Source organism: Leucopleurus acutus (assembly GCF_964270905.1).
Source record: "Leucopleurus acutus genome assembly, chromosome: 1".
NCBI lineage: Eukaryota > Metazoa > Chordata > Mammalia > Artiodactyla > Delphinidae > Leucopleurus > Leucopleurus acutus.
In genome coordinates this window covers 75,590,048-75,605,189 of record NC_139142.1, presented here as the reverse complement: position 1 = coordinate 75,605,189, position 15,142 = coordinate 75,590,048, and the positions used below count along the sequence as shown (strand labels likewise).

Here is a 15,142-nt window from a genome sequence, read left to right as displayed (position 1 = left end):
CAATATAAAGTAAAACAAAGTGTCACAAGAAATGAGACTAAGTGTGGCAGCATGAATCAAAGCGGTGGGGTGGTGAGGAGAGAAGGTGAACCTGAAAGGGAGGAGAGCAGTGAGTGGGGCATTTACAACAGCGGTCTTAAGTGCCCCTTAAGTCTCCTTCCAGAGCACTCAGATTATGGAAAGGCCTCCTTTATTAGAAGCAAAGTTTAATAACCCAAATGCAAACCAGACATTTAACTCTCCAACTGATATAGTTCCCCATACTTTATCACATAATTTTCATATTTGGACTCTTGCAGTTACACCAAAGACAATACTGCTACCCATCCAGCCACCAGATTTCTATCCCAAAAGGTTAAAATACACCATAGTTAACTAATGTGTTTGCTATAGGAATCAAGAGGTTAGACTGGGTGAGTTCTTTTTAATGCTACATGTTAATTTAATACTTCAGAACATTTAGCTTATTGTTCTTAGTTAACTTGTGTTGACTGAAAAAAAAGCACAATGTGAGCGTTGTGAATTAAGTTTTATTTGGGGGCAAAATGAGGAGTATAGCCCGGGAGACAGCATTTCAGATAGCTCTGCTCCAAAGAGGCAGGGGGTTAGGTCAGTATATATGTGATTTTCGTGAGGGGTGCGGGGGATACCTGCAATCAAGCACACGTTTTAAATTATTTATTTATTTATTTGGCCAAGCCACACGGCATGTGGGATCTTAGTTCCCCAACCAGGGATCGAACCCGTGTCACCTGCAGTGGAAGCACAGAGTCTTAACCACTGGACCGCCAGGAGGTCCCAAGCACACATTTTTGCAGAAGGTTGCTGCTACTCTCGTGAAGGTCACTGCTAGTCATGAGAAGCAGACTTCACCAAGAAATATTTTAGTGCTTTTCTAGATATGCGGAGATGCAAGAATTGGGCTCATAAAAATCATCTCCTGAAAGTATCTAACTCTCTGAAGGTCTTCTCCGCCAGTTCTTTCCAGAGCACAGAGTGCCTCATTCTTGATCTCCACCCTGAACTCCTTTCAGAGTGTTAAAGTTCAGCAGCTGCAGCAGCTCATGATTTAATCCTTGTAGAGGTAGATGGCAAGTGCCAATCTGTAGTTGGCACTTGGTAACTTGCATTCTAAGTACCAACATTATGCAGTAGAGCATATATTTAAAGGTAACGATCAGACTTATACTGTCGAGGTTTAAATCTTGTTTTCACCTAACAAGCTCTGTGATCTTGGGCGTAAGAGCCACCTGAACACTCACTTTCACTGGGTGCAAAATGGGGTTAAAGTAATCTACCCTATAGAATTGTGGGGACTAAATGAGGTAGTACCATATAAAAGTGCTTGCCACACTACCTGGAACATAATGTTCTCATGGTGGCTATTTATCTAAGAGTACTGGTTTAATATTAAGAGAATCTAACATGCAAAAAACATTAAATCTAGTATTACCTATTATCCTGTTAAATTCGGACGCCTAAATCTGGCTTTCCTTATTTCACCTTTCCGATACTGCATTCTCTCCGTTTCACACAGAAGGTAAAAATCCCAAGACTTCAGCGTTCCCCAGAAGAGAAAAAAAAACACCACAGGTAGTTAATACAAACACAAACGCGGGTCTCTGACGCGTTTCTAGAGACCGCAGCAAAGGGCCCGCCCCTTCCCCCTCCCGCCCTCTAGATTCCTGGAGGAGGAGACAAATCCCAACAAATCCCAACACAGAGTCGAGGCCACCTCGCTTCCGGCTCGCTACGTCCGAACTGAGGCGCACGTATGCTCTTCAAGGAGCTTTACATATCGATTGCTTATTGGCTACTAGCAAGCACTCGTTCTCCTCATTGGCTGATTCTGTCCCTCGCCGACGTTCCGCGGAGGATGTTCGCCGCGGCGAGAGAGAGGGTCACTGCACCTAAATTTCCGGTTCCGGTTCACCTCTGGCTCCATGGCGACCGCTAGAGGACCGGCGTATCTGCTGACATTAGGCAGATGGCGCCGCGGCCTCGGAATAGCTACCCAGTCCCGAGTGAGTGCTTACTTTCCCTGCTGTCGAAGAGGCTGTGGGTCTCAGAAACAGCTCCGCTCCGAGGAGGACCGCTCTCGGCCGCCCCTCCCTTAACCAGCGTCCGCAGCCATGCTTTCTGCCCCCCCAATCAGCTTTTCTTTCCCGGCCTGCAGGCGCTCGCTGCCCTCGTGCCCGGCGTATCCCAGGTGGATAACAAGTCTGATTTCCTGGGGAAGAGGTCCCATCGCCGACACCCCGGCATCCTGCAGCTGTCGCACGTGCGGCTGCCTCAAGTATTGGTTGATGCCGCGCAGTTACTGCTGCTGGGTGAGTAACGGGGGGAAATGGAGGCTCGAGAAGAAGCGGAAAGTGGGCCTGCGTGCAAGTGATTCCACTTTTCATCTTTGGTCCTTAGAGAGCTCGATGCCCAATATGGAGAAGCAGGTGCAAGCACTGACCAATTATCTCTGGAGTCGGCATTTACCTGTAGAGCCAGAGGAGTTGCAAAGACGGGCTGTCCATCTTGAGAAAAAATTCCTGGAAAACGCAGGTAGGGCTTAAGAATAAAGAGTAGTCCAAATTGAAAAAGCAGAGGGAAATGAAGAGCAAGAAATAATTTCGCAGCCCCTTAAATAGATACTGCAATTTCTTATGTGACTTTCTGGCGAGAGCAGTTATTACAATGATGCCTTACTAAGAGAAGACGTTATTTCAGAGATTGTGCGTGGGGCTTGAGTAAAAGTCAGTGAGTGCTTCAGTATCCTGTCGAAACTTAGATCTTTGGCTTTGTCCTCCCAGTCCACTGGATTAAGACCATCTAAGTTTTTGTTCAAGTAAAATAAAGTTCATGTCCAGTACTAAAACCCACTGCAGGGAAAGGAGAATAATTTATCAGGTTATTTTTATGGTTATGAGTTGTCTCTTATTAAGAGACCTGCCTTTTATTCATCTTGTATTCTCCAAACTTCTCATAGGATCTGGTTCATAGTAGGTGCTCGGTAGATAAGATAGTACTGAACAAAACACAATCATGAGATTTTAGTTTTTCAAGCCCCTTTCCTCCCTATAGGAGGATTGGAGACGTCACAATATTAAGTTTTGGGGAGGTGAAGAAATCCACAAAATACTGTGTTTATCCTATCCTTTAAATTTTTGTTACACCTCCTTTTAATATAGAACAAACCTGTGGGATAGAGTTGGTTGAGTTGAGTAAACTGCTGTTAGAGGAAATATACTATCTGATACACTTTGGTGGTGGTGGTGGTCATTGTTATTCTTACCTGAAACTTTTCTCTAGGTTTGACTTCTCTCTTAAGCTTTGAGGCTTTTCCCAGGTGGGAATTGGGGATGAATGGGCAGGCAGTCTATTCAAATATTGGATCTGAGCCCTGTTCTTCCTAGGTCCTCACTTCCAGTCCTTGTTCTCACTCCAGACTCATGTCAGATGGAAAAACTTTGTGGAGAAGTGCTGCATGCTCTGCGTAGAACTACCTATCATTGGCAAGAGTTGAGGTAAGGGAGACTAGAAGGGCTGCAGAAGAAGGAGACTTGGGGAAGTACAGTTACACAATTTTGTGTTTGAAAAAAGTGACCTGGCTTGTAAGCCTCCCTATGACTCTTCTGTGTTGAGAAGTGAAAGTGTTGAGCTGGAAGAGCCCTTTCCAAAGATTTCATTTCCTAAAAGTCAGAGGGTAGCTACGGGATAGAGGTTGTTTCCCAGTGGTGTGACTCTGGTTTTTCTGGCAGCTACAGTGAGGGACTGAGCCTGGTGTATATGGCAGCAAGACTGGATGGTGGCTTTGCAGCAGTCTCCAGGGCATTCCATGAGGTGAAATTCGCTCAATTTCCTACCGTCAGTTCTTTTATTCATAAAGTAGTCTTCTGGGGTAGGATACTTGGGACGTTGCATGTGCATTTTTTTTTTTTTTTAGGAGGTTCTCTATCCTCTGAAAGGAATTTTTGACCCAAGAAAGGTTTAGAAGCACTGTTTTAAGAGCTTTCTATTCTATAAAGCATTTACATTGAATCTTAAAAGGCATTCATATCTCATTTTCTCTGTTGTGGCCCCCTAATTCATGTTTACCAAGCATCTACTGTGGGGTGTTGTATATTTCTTTAGATCCAAGCTCGACTTCCAGAGTTCCAGCCGCAAACCTTGATGGACTTTGGCTCAGGTACTGGCTCTGTCACCTGGTGAGTCTCTTTCTCTTTCTCTGTCACTTCTAGTTCTAGAGAGCCATGCTTATACCACGTCAATATCAAGAGACTGGAGAACCAGAGGGAGAATAGGGAAGTTGGGGACTGGAATGTTTCTTCCCTCAGATGAGACAAGGCATGAGAAGGTATATGGATTAGGGTCAGAACATAAAGAAATGTCAAGTGAAAACAAGATCCATGATTAGAAGGATAAAAAAGGAAAGGAATTTAGTCTAGGGTGGAGGTTTTACATATCATCAAGATTTTTTTGTGCACAAATAATTTTTGAGTCTGCCTTTTTTTAAGGAGTTGTAAATGAAATAAGAAAATAACACTGTTAGTTTTTCCAACTATTTTAACATAGCACTGTGTTTCTCCAGGGGTGGGTTGGGAACAGAGGGGTCTCTCGCAAGGGTGATTCTGTCATGAGGGCTGGCGATTTATTTTTTGCCATTTTAGGGCTGCTCATAGTACTTGGGGCCAGAGCCTACGGGAATATATGTGCGTGGACAGCTCAGCAGCCATGTTGGAATTGGCAGAAAAGCTACTGAAAGGTGAGGACAAAGTATAAGGAAGGGCTTTTCCAGAGTTGAAGGAATTTAAAAAGCAAAGGAGTACAAGAGAGGGTCTTTTATTGGGGAGTAGTGGAGAGGGCTAAAAGTTAAAAATGAGTCTGATCTTCCAATGCGATAGTCCAGCAGAAGGTGCTGGAGGCCTTTGTTGGACTGTGAATGGGTAGGACAAGAATAACAGGACAGGTGACCCAGTATTCTCCCGGCCCTTTTTTATAGTTGCTTACTCTATTGCATCTCATCCTCAGCTAGCGTTTCTCTTTGTTCTCGGGGCCATGTTTCTTATCGGAATGTCACTTCAGTTTACACCTGTACACTCATAGTTGCCACATCTCTACTTCTACAGGTGGTTCAGGATCTGGGATGCCTTATGTGCCAGGTGTCTTTTTCAGACAGTTTCTACCTGTATCACCCAAGGCAAGTGGCGATGTTTAAAGTATGCTAAATGTGGAGTATGCACATGGAAAACTGTGGCCTTGGCTTTGCAACCTAGCATTAAGTGTTAGAAAATAAAAGAAAGCAGAAGAAATTTAGTGGGATAGACCTTTGTTGTACTCTTAGAAGAGGGAGATGTCAGGTCTGTCATGTTCCTTGTCCTGTGCACCAGGTACAATTTGATGTGGTGGTATCAGCCTTTTCTCTCAGTGAACTGCCCAGCAAGGCCAACCGCACTGACGTAGTCCAAACCTTGTGGCGCAAGACAGGTCATTTTCTGGTGAGTAGAAACCCCTTTTTCCCTTCAAGTTCTAAAACAGCTTCATGGGTTTCATGGCTTTCCTTCTCCCCATTGGAGCTTGTCTTCATTCTTGACCACTTTTCTCTTATATAGATCCCTTTGTCCCTCTTGTAGGGTCCCCATCCACATCTTGTATATAATGCCCATTTCTTTAGGATCCCTATTCCATCTGGGAATGTGCTTACAGAGCTACTGACATTTATGTTTTCATGTAATTTGGGGCTTCTTATTTTCCGCTTTTGTAATCAGATATTGGTGGAGAATGGAACAAAAGCTGGGCACTCCCTTCTCATGGACGCCAGGGACCTGGTCCTTAACGTAAGGTTCTTTCTCCTTTTTTCACCTTACCCTCCATACCCTACCTATTCTCACCAGTTACTGGCACGCCTGTGAAAACTGAAGGGACTCTGTCATACAATGGTGAGGATAATTCTCAAGATAGTAGGCATATGAAGTCATTATGATATAGGGTAGTGGTTGGCAAACTTGGGCCTGTGGGTCAGATGTAGCCCGCCACCTGTTTTTATATGAGCCGTGTTTGTTTGTATGTCTGTGGCTGTATGCCTGTTGTCTATGGCTGTTTTCACAGTACAAACAGCAGTTGAATAGTTAGGAAAGAAACAGATTTTGCCTACTTTCCAGGCCTTTTAAAAAAAAACATGTTTGCCGACTCCTGATCCAGGGCATTTCTGAGCCGAGAACCTTATCTCTTTGGGACAGTATGAGCCAGTGTATAATCATAAATTTAATTGTTTTATTTAGAGTGGGATCTTTTTGAGAGTGGAGGTTGCTGACAAGGGAGAGCACCATACTATGTGCCAAGTTTCTGCCTTTCTCCTGCTGCAAAGAGAAAGTTCTTTGTCTGGAGTATTAAAGAAGCAGCCAGCTTAATTCAAAGAACATAGTTAATAATTACCAGAATTGAATGTTAGAGGAGTCCTCAATTTACTGAGTGCAGAGATTGAGTTATGAGAATAGACCCCTCAGGCCCAACCTAATTTTTTTGATTTCCTTTGATTTCAGGGAAAAGAGAAGTCACCTTTGGACCCTCGACCTGGTTTTGTCTTTGCCCCGGTGAGTATTACTTCTCCCTTTCCCAGCATGCAAAGATCTGAACTCAGCTGTGGCCAGGAAAAGTCAGAGAGTAAAGCTAAGCCACCTCCACTACTTTGTGTCCCTGTCCAGTTTCTTTCTTAGTGATTCCTCTGGCTTTCCTACCCTCTGCTCCTGTGCTCCCTTATCCCTAGCCCTTCTTGACTCTCACTCTTAGTTTTTCGGTTTTATGATCTGTTCTTTTGTCTTACGTCATGTCTTTTGTTTGTGTTCACAGTGTCCCCATGAACTTCCCTGTCCCCAGTTGACAGCCTCTAAGCCCCTGGCCTGTAGCTTTTCCCAGGCCTACCATCCCATCCCCTTCAGCTGGGTATGTACTCTGGGAATACTGTGGTAGGGAGAAAGTAGCCTGGGAGGGCACAATGAAAAAGACTCAGAGGTGGGAGGATTTGGAAAATTCAGAGAATAGCTTGGAGATTTTAGGCCCTGAATGTGCATGACTTATAGAATATGAAAAGCGCTGTATGAGTGGGGTTCAAAAATTTTTTTTCCCTTGTCTTTTACCTCTAAGCCATCTCTATATCCTTATCTTAGAACAAGAAGCCAAAGGAGGAAAAGTTCTCGATGGTAATCCTTGCTCGAGGGTCTCCGGAGGAGGCTAATCGCTGGCCCCGAATCACTCAGCCTGTTCTTAAACGGCCACGCCATGTGCATTGTCACCTGTGCTGTCCAGATGGGCATATGCAGCATGCTGTGATCACAGCCCGCAGACATGGCAGGTATAGAGGGTGTGACCAAAATTAGTGGAAGGTAGCAAGAACCTGCAGCCCACATTGACCCTCTGTTTTATATAGGGATTTGTATCGCTGTGCCCGTGTCAGCTCCTGGGGAGATCGTTTACCTGTGATCACGCCATCTGAGCTTCCTCCATCACCTGCTCAAGATCCCCCTGAGAGTTGACAAGGATGTGTAACATGTGTTTTCTTCTATCATGACTGCCAAGGCTGAAGCTACCTGGTATCCAGGATGGGAGTGCTGGTACTTTTACAGCAAAAAACTAGTTAAAATAGCCTCCATTATAGTAGGCCTTATTCTTTTAGCTCACTCGGCCATCCTTTCACAGATGCTTTTCTTTCTTGTTTAATTGCACTTTGCAAATGATTGCCTTCTAGCTAGAATTGTACTATGCACCTGGTGTTTACTCCTCCAAGGAAACACTCCCTAACACTCCCTTCCCTTGTGAGCATTGTTCATTCCAGAAAGAAGGTCACCGTGCGATAATCTCAAGCACCACCAGAACCAGTCTGGAGAGGAGAGCACCTAACACGAGCTTTGAAATTTTCCAGAAGTGAAGAATGCAAGCTTGCATCTACCCTGATCCTTATCTATGGCCCTATTTTCCACTTCCAAACTATAAGACCCCTTGCTGTTCTCTCTTAAGGGAGGGCACGGTCTTTAGGGCATTAGCCTGCTGTGGCCTCCTCTGCCTGGCAAAGCAATAAAAGCTACTCTTTTATACTTCACCGAAAACTCTGTCTCTGTGTCTCTGTTTAGCACTGGTGAACAGAGGCTGAGTTTCAGCAACAGTACCCCTATATAGCTGTGTTTGCTTAGGTTTTAATAATAATTAAAAGTTTTCAAAGAATGGAAGTGGATCTTGTGATTCTTAAAAGGTGTAGAAGTCTGTTGTCATGGCCTATCCTATAATGAAGAGAATCCTCAGATTTTCAGTGTTTCCCACACACATCTCCAGCTCACCCTGTCCTGGAAGAATCCTGCTGCTGCCACCAGATTCCAGGACTTCCCACGGAGTCCTGGAGATAATCTGGAGTAGTGGGGGAAGCCATCCCCAGCTCCCTGAGAACTGGCTCAACAGGTCTCAGGGTTGTTAGGCAGGCCACCTGAATAGGGGAATCAGCAGCTGCTTGGCTTCTGTTTTTTTCTCCTTTCCTTTCAACTTTCTCAGCTCCCTCAGAGTTCACTTCATAAATTTCTCTCAAGAGTTGATTCCCCTCAGGCCTGAATCTATCTCCACCTTCATATATCCAGGCAGGAGCCTTCAGTTTTCCCTTAGGCCTTGCTGTTTCAGAGCTAGAGCAACTTTCTTTGTCCTAAAACTCTCAGTCCCTCTCCTATAATTTATATCAGGAAACAGGCATAGTCAAAAGTTATAACAGTATTGATGTTGTAATACTAGAAATCTTCCTTCTAGACATTTCCATGCCTGGAGCTATTTTTCTGGGGTTACGGGAGAGGGGAGTCCCCCTCCTCTGCTAGTTCCCACAGAGTGCTGGCAGCTCCACTTCCCAGGCCCTCCTCCTCACCCCAAGTGGCCCCAAATCCCCTCTGAAAGGGTGCAGTTCAGGTATCAGCATAGCAACCTATAAGACTTGAGGTGGGGTAGAGAGGGTATGGAAGACTTAGATCAAATGTCCTGAGTGAGGCAGGACCAGATTGTCCCCAACACAAAACAGCCGGGGAGAGCTACCATAGACTCCCTTTTTGGATTAGAACAGCCCCAGATGAGAACTAAGACTCCACAGCCCTTGGGTTAGTCAGAGCATTCAAAAGGAGGAGAAGACACAGCACCAGGCTGTGCCTGGCAGGGAGTCCGGAGTTTCTGATTTCTGAAGGCGTCAGCCAGGGGAGGGGCCTCCATGTAGGGGAAGGGCGGGAAGCTGGGGCTGAGCAAGTTTTCTATGCAAGTCTGCGCAAGAAGAGGCCACACAGACCAGAAGACCCAGTAGCCTTCTGAAACGGAGAAGAGTGGAGGCTCTGGCTTTGACCACCTGAGACCCCACTCCTGCTGCGAAGATTGTCACTCCATTTGTTATCCTGAGGCCTCTACTTACCCTGTACCATAAGGATGGAGCCGCTACTAGGAGTAAAAGTTGGCTGCCTGTTTTCCCTGCTGGTTCTCACTCTGGTCTGTGGCCTTTTCCCCATCTGCTTCAAATGGTTCCAGACTGCCACAGGTACAGCCCGACCATGTCTTTGTCCCCATAACCTAAGTCTGACTCAGCCTTGTCACCCTGTCCTGATATCTTGCTCTGATTCTCTCATCATCCCCAGGCTTGGGACATGGGGTGCTGCCTGTGGCTCTTTAGTCATTGTTGTCTGTCTCCTCTTTGCCAGCTGGATTGTAACTCCTGCTGTTTACTAGGTCGTCACCGCCGGGTCCTCAGCCTCCTGAGCTGCACTTCTGCTGGCGTTTTCCTGGGAGCGGGGTTTATGCACATGACTGCTGAAGCCTTGGAGGGAATTGAATCAGAGATCCAGAAGTTGGTGATACAGGTGAGCAGCAGAGTTGCTGAGCTGCAGGGCTGTGAGGCCAGAATGATGAACAGAACCAGGGAGAGTAATGAAGAAAGGGGGAAAGTAATGAAGCCAAGGACACGGGAGGAACAACAGGGAAGATGACAGCTCTTGCGCGGAATGATGGAAACAGGTCAGATTGGCCTTTAAGGAAAGTGATGGAGCCGAAGGCACAGGACAGGAGGCTGAGCTGCTCTTTCCCTCGTCTAATTTGTGCTTTTTTTTCTCCCTAGAACAGCACAAACAGTGAGGGGAATTCTGATGATGCTGATTCAGCTTATGTAAGTATCTCCCACCAGCCCCTACCTGGAGAGTAAGGAGAACCAGAGATGCCTTTAATGCCCAGACCTTTTTGAGAGGATTTATGTGTGGAATTCCAGGAATTCCTTCTGCTCCTCAGCTGCGGCATTGTGGGGGAGAAGAGGAGCCACCCAATCCTTTTGGGCTTATGAAACCCCAGAAAGAACTCTTGTTTAGCCTTCCATTCTTTCTCTGGACCCTTTGATATGCTTCATATCATTTTCCCATATTTTTAAAGCTACTGATATTGTTTCCCTTAGTCCCTGTGGTATTCTTGTTGTCGAATGTCCGTGTCTACTCCTGGCTTCATTTCCCTTTTTTTCGTTCTATTACCACACTTCCCATTCTCTTCAGTCTCCCAATCCCATGTCCATCCAATGCAATTTCTTCCCTTTCTTTCCCATCTCACAACCCCTCTTTCTGTTCCTAGATGGAGTATCCCTATGGAGAGCTCATCATCTCCCTGGGCTTCTTCTTTGTCTTCCTTTTGGAGTCACTGGCATTGCAGTGCTGTCCTGGGGCTGCTGGAAGATCAAAAGTGCAGGAGCAAGAATGGGGTATGGCTAATGTCCTTGAACCCCATAGCCACGGACCTCTACCCTCACCATCACGAGGTCCCCTGCGAGCCCTCGTCCTCTTGCTCTCACTCTCCTTTCACTCCGTGTTTGAAGGTCTAGCTGTGGGACTGCAGCCAACAGTCGCAGCTACCGTGCAGCTCTGTCTTGCCATCCTGGCTCACAAGGGGCTCGTAGTGTTTGGTGTAGGACTGCGGCTGGTGCAGGTAGGCACTGGATCACGTTGGGCCATGCTCTCCATACTGTCGTTAGCTCTCATGTCCCCCCTGGGCCTAGCCCTAGGGCTGGCTGTGCCTCAGGGAGTCTCTGAAGGGGGGCAAGGCTTGGCCCAGGCTGTGTTAGAAGGCATGGCAGCTGGCACCTTCCTATATGTCACCTTCCTGGAAATTCTGCCCCGGGAGCTCGCAGGTCCTGAAGCCCCTCTGGCCAAGTGGGGCTGTGTAGCTGCCGGTTTTGCTTTCATGGCCTTTATTGCCTTGTGGGCCTGAGAGATTCCTGACTTTTCTGATGGATCTAAGATGACCTCCCTACCCCCAAGAGATGCCTCCCAAATGACCTTAGCCCTCTGACATTTCTTCACTGAGACAAAGTGACATTCACGAGGCATCATTCCGTAACCTGGACCCCAGCTTTTCGCTACGCGAGATGCCATTTCTCATGCAGGACTGAGAAAAGGATGTTTCAGTTGAGTGCCTGTAAATTGGAGCACTGATATAAAGACCATCACTCCAGATTTGACTCTTGTCCCGTTTATCCTACTGTATGTAATAAAATGTCCATTTTATCCTTCCCCTTCAGCCATGCTATACTTCATTTCTCCGGGTTGCCTAGGAGGTACCTGGTACAGGAGGTGGTGGAGTGGAGAGCAGGAAGGGCGAGTGTGGGATGCAGTCTTCTTTTCTGGAATTGGGCCCCCAGCCATTCTGTCAGTTGCAGGCCATGCCTCTCAAGACATGGGAGCGTTGCTGAAATTCCAACAACCTACTACCACCTTATGTACAGGTGTTGAGAAACTGAGCCAGAGTTCCCAGCATTTAGAGAGAAGAGGTTAAAAAACAGAAACCACAGGAATCTAGATTTTTTTCCTATGCTAACCACACCCACCCCACTCCCAGTCTCCCACAAAGTGTCCAACAGACTCTTGAGATAAGGCTAAATGGAGCCTATTTCCATCTGGTTCCTACGTTTCACGCTGAGCCCTGTGTGGCTTCAGGGCCACTCTTGCTCTCCCTCCAGCTGCCTTGTGCTGAGGGATTAAGAAGCAGTGTGCTTGGAGAGGGAGAAAGGCAGCAGAGAAATGCCTGGGGTGATCGCTTGGCTCTGCCACGACTTAGCGCTTTTCCTTCTGCATGCCTGACCTGCCGCTAGGGCTCCAGCCCCTCCCTGCTGGACAGTTTGCCTTTCAGTTGAGTAACTCCCACAATGTGTTGCTTGTCTTAAAAGCTGCTAAGGACATATACATTATGTGCAACTGAGGAGGAGCAGGGTGGCTGTTGCCCAGCCCCTGACCCACGAGATGGAGGAATATATCAGACTTAGTGGAGAAATTGGGAAAGAGAAGGTGTGCCCTGTGAGCTCAACAGCTTACCACTTTGCCCCTTCTCATATTTTCGGTGTGGAAGCCCAAGTGGCCTTAACATGGACAAGGTCTCCTGAGTTTCATTCTTGTCTCAGTCTGTCCTCTGTCCATCCCATTCCCCTCCCCATAAATTAAGATACACAAACCTCCTCACCAGCCCAGCGTACACACACAGGGATCAGTGAGAAGGCAAGCTTCAGGCAAAGCTAAATAAAAATGTCTGACATGGGAAATAATTTCCCGGAAGCACCATCCTATTCCATTTTCCCTTCAGTATTAAACGCTCTCACATGGAATACACTCACAGGTAGTAATAATAGAATTTCTACATTGAGCACCTGGCACTGCGCTATTGCTTTCACATACATTATCTCCCCTTCCCAACCCTGCCAGGTAGATCTTATCCCTGTTAAGTCTAGGGAAGTGCATTTAGAAAAGTGAAATGACTTGATAGCTAGCTGGGGTTCAAACCCGTGTTTCTGTGATTCTAAGAAAAGCTCAAGATGTAGATTCCCTTCTTCCTTACCTTTCCCTCCCCATCTTCTTCGTTAGGGTCTCATAAGAAAGCAGAGAACACATTGGATAAGTGAGGCAAGTTTAATAAAGGGAGTATATAGAAAGGTGCGGGCAGGGCTTAGAGCAACAAGGGATGGTGTAATTCCCTGGGGCTGCATAATAATGCTGTTACCTAGGCTGAACAGAGGGAGCAGTTACCAGAAACTAGAGGGCCATCCAGTAAGAGGTGTGGCCTTGGTGCAGGGATGCAAGCAACCTGCAGGGACTTGACCAGGAGGAAGCCAGAGGAATACCCTCACTCTCCTTCTACTCTCTGACCTACTGCCAACGTCTCCTGTCGGCCATACCCAAACCAAGAATGAAAGAAGCCAAACCAAAGAAGCTAAGGACGAAAATGTCTGTTGGTGCACTGCAGACAGGTTAGCCTTGTGAGGTGCAGATCCTAAAGAAGTCTGGGGAGGCAAACAGAAGACGTCCCACACACCATCGATTCTCTGCTGCTTTCAACTCCAGTGATCTTGCCCAGACTTTGGAAGGAGAAATTGGGAAGGACATGATTATATGGAAGTTAGAGAGCTATTTCTGGTACAGAGGATTTGTATGACTATAGAAAGGAGGCTTGAGGAGAAGCACATTAGATTCCGAGGCTCGGGCTTCCCTGGTGGCGCAGTGGTTGAGAGTCCGCCTGCCGATGCAGGGGACACGGGTTCGTGACCCAGTCCGGGAGGATCCCACATGCCGCGGAGCGGCTGGGCCCGTGAGCCATGGCTGCTGAGCCTGCGCGTCCGGAGCCTGTGCTCCGCAACGGGAGAGGCCACAACAGTGAGAGGCTCGCGTAACGCAAAAAATAAAAAAACAGATTCCGAGGCTTTTCACATGTTTCTGGGTCACTGATGCTATCAGCATTTGAGGTCAGTGAGAAGAGGCTGGAGATTTCAAGCATGGGTGGGTCATGCATTATTTTGCCCCCTCCCATCCCAGGGGCCTGTAGATTCCCCTGTAGCCTCTGCTTTCAGCCATCCTTCCAATGACCATTTCCTTTTCCTTTCCCAAGATCCTTACCAACCAGGACTGGAACCATCTTTAGTTTGAACTATATTGTATCGAGAGCTAGAATAGAGCTAGGGTATGCTGCAGAGAGAGAACATCAGGATCAGAAAAAGGAACAATCTTGATCATTTTCAAAAGCTCTGAATCTCCAGCAAGGAGCCAGAGAGGGCTCTAAGGGAGCGGAAGATGAACGTGATTTCTGAATGAGCTGGAAATGAGGAAGAATGGAATAAGAACAGGCATGAGAACCATAGGACAGGAGGGACAGCTGAGTCAGCTGGGGCATGGTGACTAGAAGCCAGATTCAGGAGTGAACCTTGATTGTCTCATCCTTGAGAGATAGGTTGTAACTGAAGGAAATTAGAATCATGAGAGTTGAAAGATAAAAATAGGAGCGAAGATATACAGGTTAGGAAAGCAGATAAGAGGGGAAGCTAGTTGGAATAGTCACAAGAGAGTTTATGTGAATCAGTTTTCAAGTCTTCTCAACTCCTGTGTCCGTTCCCCACCCCTCGTTCTCCACCCCATCTATTTTTTTTATATTTAAACAGAAACAAAAACAAAAGAATGAGACCTCCAATTGCCCTCCCGCTTTGAGCCAGCTTTCCATTTCTGCACCAATAAATGATTTTCTGAAGCAACCGCCTGGAGCTTTCCACCTTTCCTTTGCTTACAAGTTGAGGATTGGGTTTGGATATTGCAGTTGTAAGATAAGAATTTGTGAAGAAGGGGAGACGGGGAACAGCATCAAAGGGAAACCAGAGTTTTGTGAATACCCCAGAGCCAGGCAGGAGGCCAGTTAGAGAACACACGTCAACAAGATACACCCAGGAACAAAAACCAAAGAGCTCCAGACTAATTCTTAGGAGACAATTCATGCCACTTCGCCCTCCCCTGAACGACAGCTTTCCAGTGTCTTGTCTCCCTCACCAGAGGGAACGGTCCCTGGCTCTGGGTGACAGGGTACAAGAAACAGCTGCCAGATTTGGAGTGGGCTGGTACGTGTGAGTGTGCCGACCGGCCAGATACCCTCACATTCCCCCCGCTGACCTGAGGAGGAGCCCATGGTTACTAGCAAAGGTGAAGCCAAAGGGGTGCAGACAGGGTTTATGCCCACCCCCAGTCTGTGGGGATGCTTAAGGACTAAATCTAAAGACGCCAGTTGTCAATGCTTTCCTTTTTATTTCAGTTTTATTCTGAGTTACTGTCTTTAGACTCACTGAATGTCAAAAACAGAAAGCATTCTA

At 46.7% G+C, this 15,142-nt stretch overlaps 2 protein-coding genes across 2 annotated transcripts; both read left to right on the top strand.

Moving 5' to 3' along the window:
* Positions 1–1,922: 1,922 nt before the first annotated feature.
* METTL17 (methyltransferase like 17) lies at positions 1,923–8,147 on the top strand. The gene is made up of 14 exons (XM_082837349.1): positions 1,923–2,024; positions 2,177–2,330; positions 2,419–2,553; positions 3,437–3,515; positions 3,750–3,831; positions 4,123–4,196; positions 4,659–4,753; positions 5,118–5,188; positions 5,379–5,486; positions 5,757–5,825; positions 6,531–6,581; positions 6,838–6,930; positions 7,155–7,339; positions 7,415–8,147. Exons 1-14 carry the CDS (start codon positions 1,944–1,946, stop codon positions 7,518–7,520), a joined length of 1,383 nt encoding a protein of 460 aa, XP_082693475.1. The 5' UTR covers positions 1,923–1,943; the 3' UTR covers positions 7,521–8,147.
* Positions 8,148–9,426: 1,279 nt separating this feature from the next.
* On the top strand, positions 9,427–11,238 carry SLC39A2 (solute carrier family 39 member 2; the record flags this gene model as incomplete). Its single annotated transcript, XM_082840629.1, has 4 exons — positions 9,427–9,535; positions 9,724–9,854; positions 10,109–10,156; positions 10,606–11,238. The coding sequence occupies 4 exons, from the start codon at positions 9,427–9,429 to the stop codon at positions 11,236–11,238; spliced, it is 921 nt and encodes a 306-aa protein (XP_082696755.1).
* Between the last annotated feature and the right edge of the window lie 3,904 nt (positions 11,239–15,142).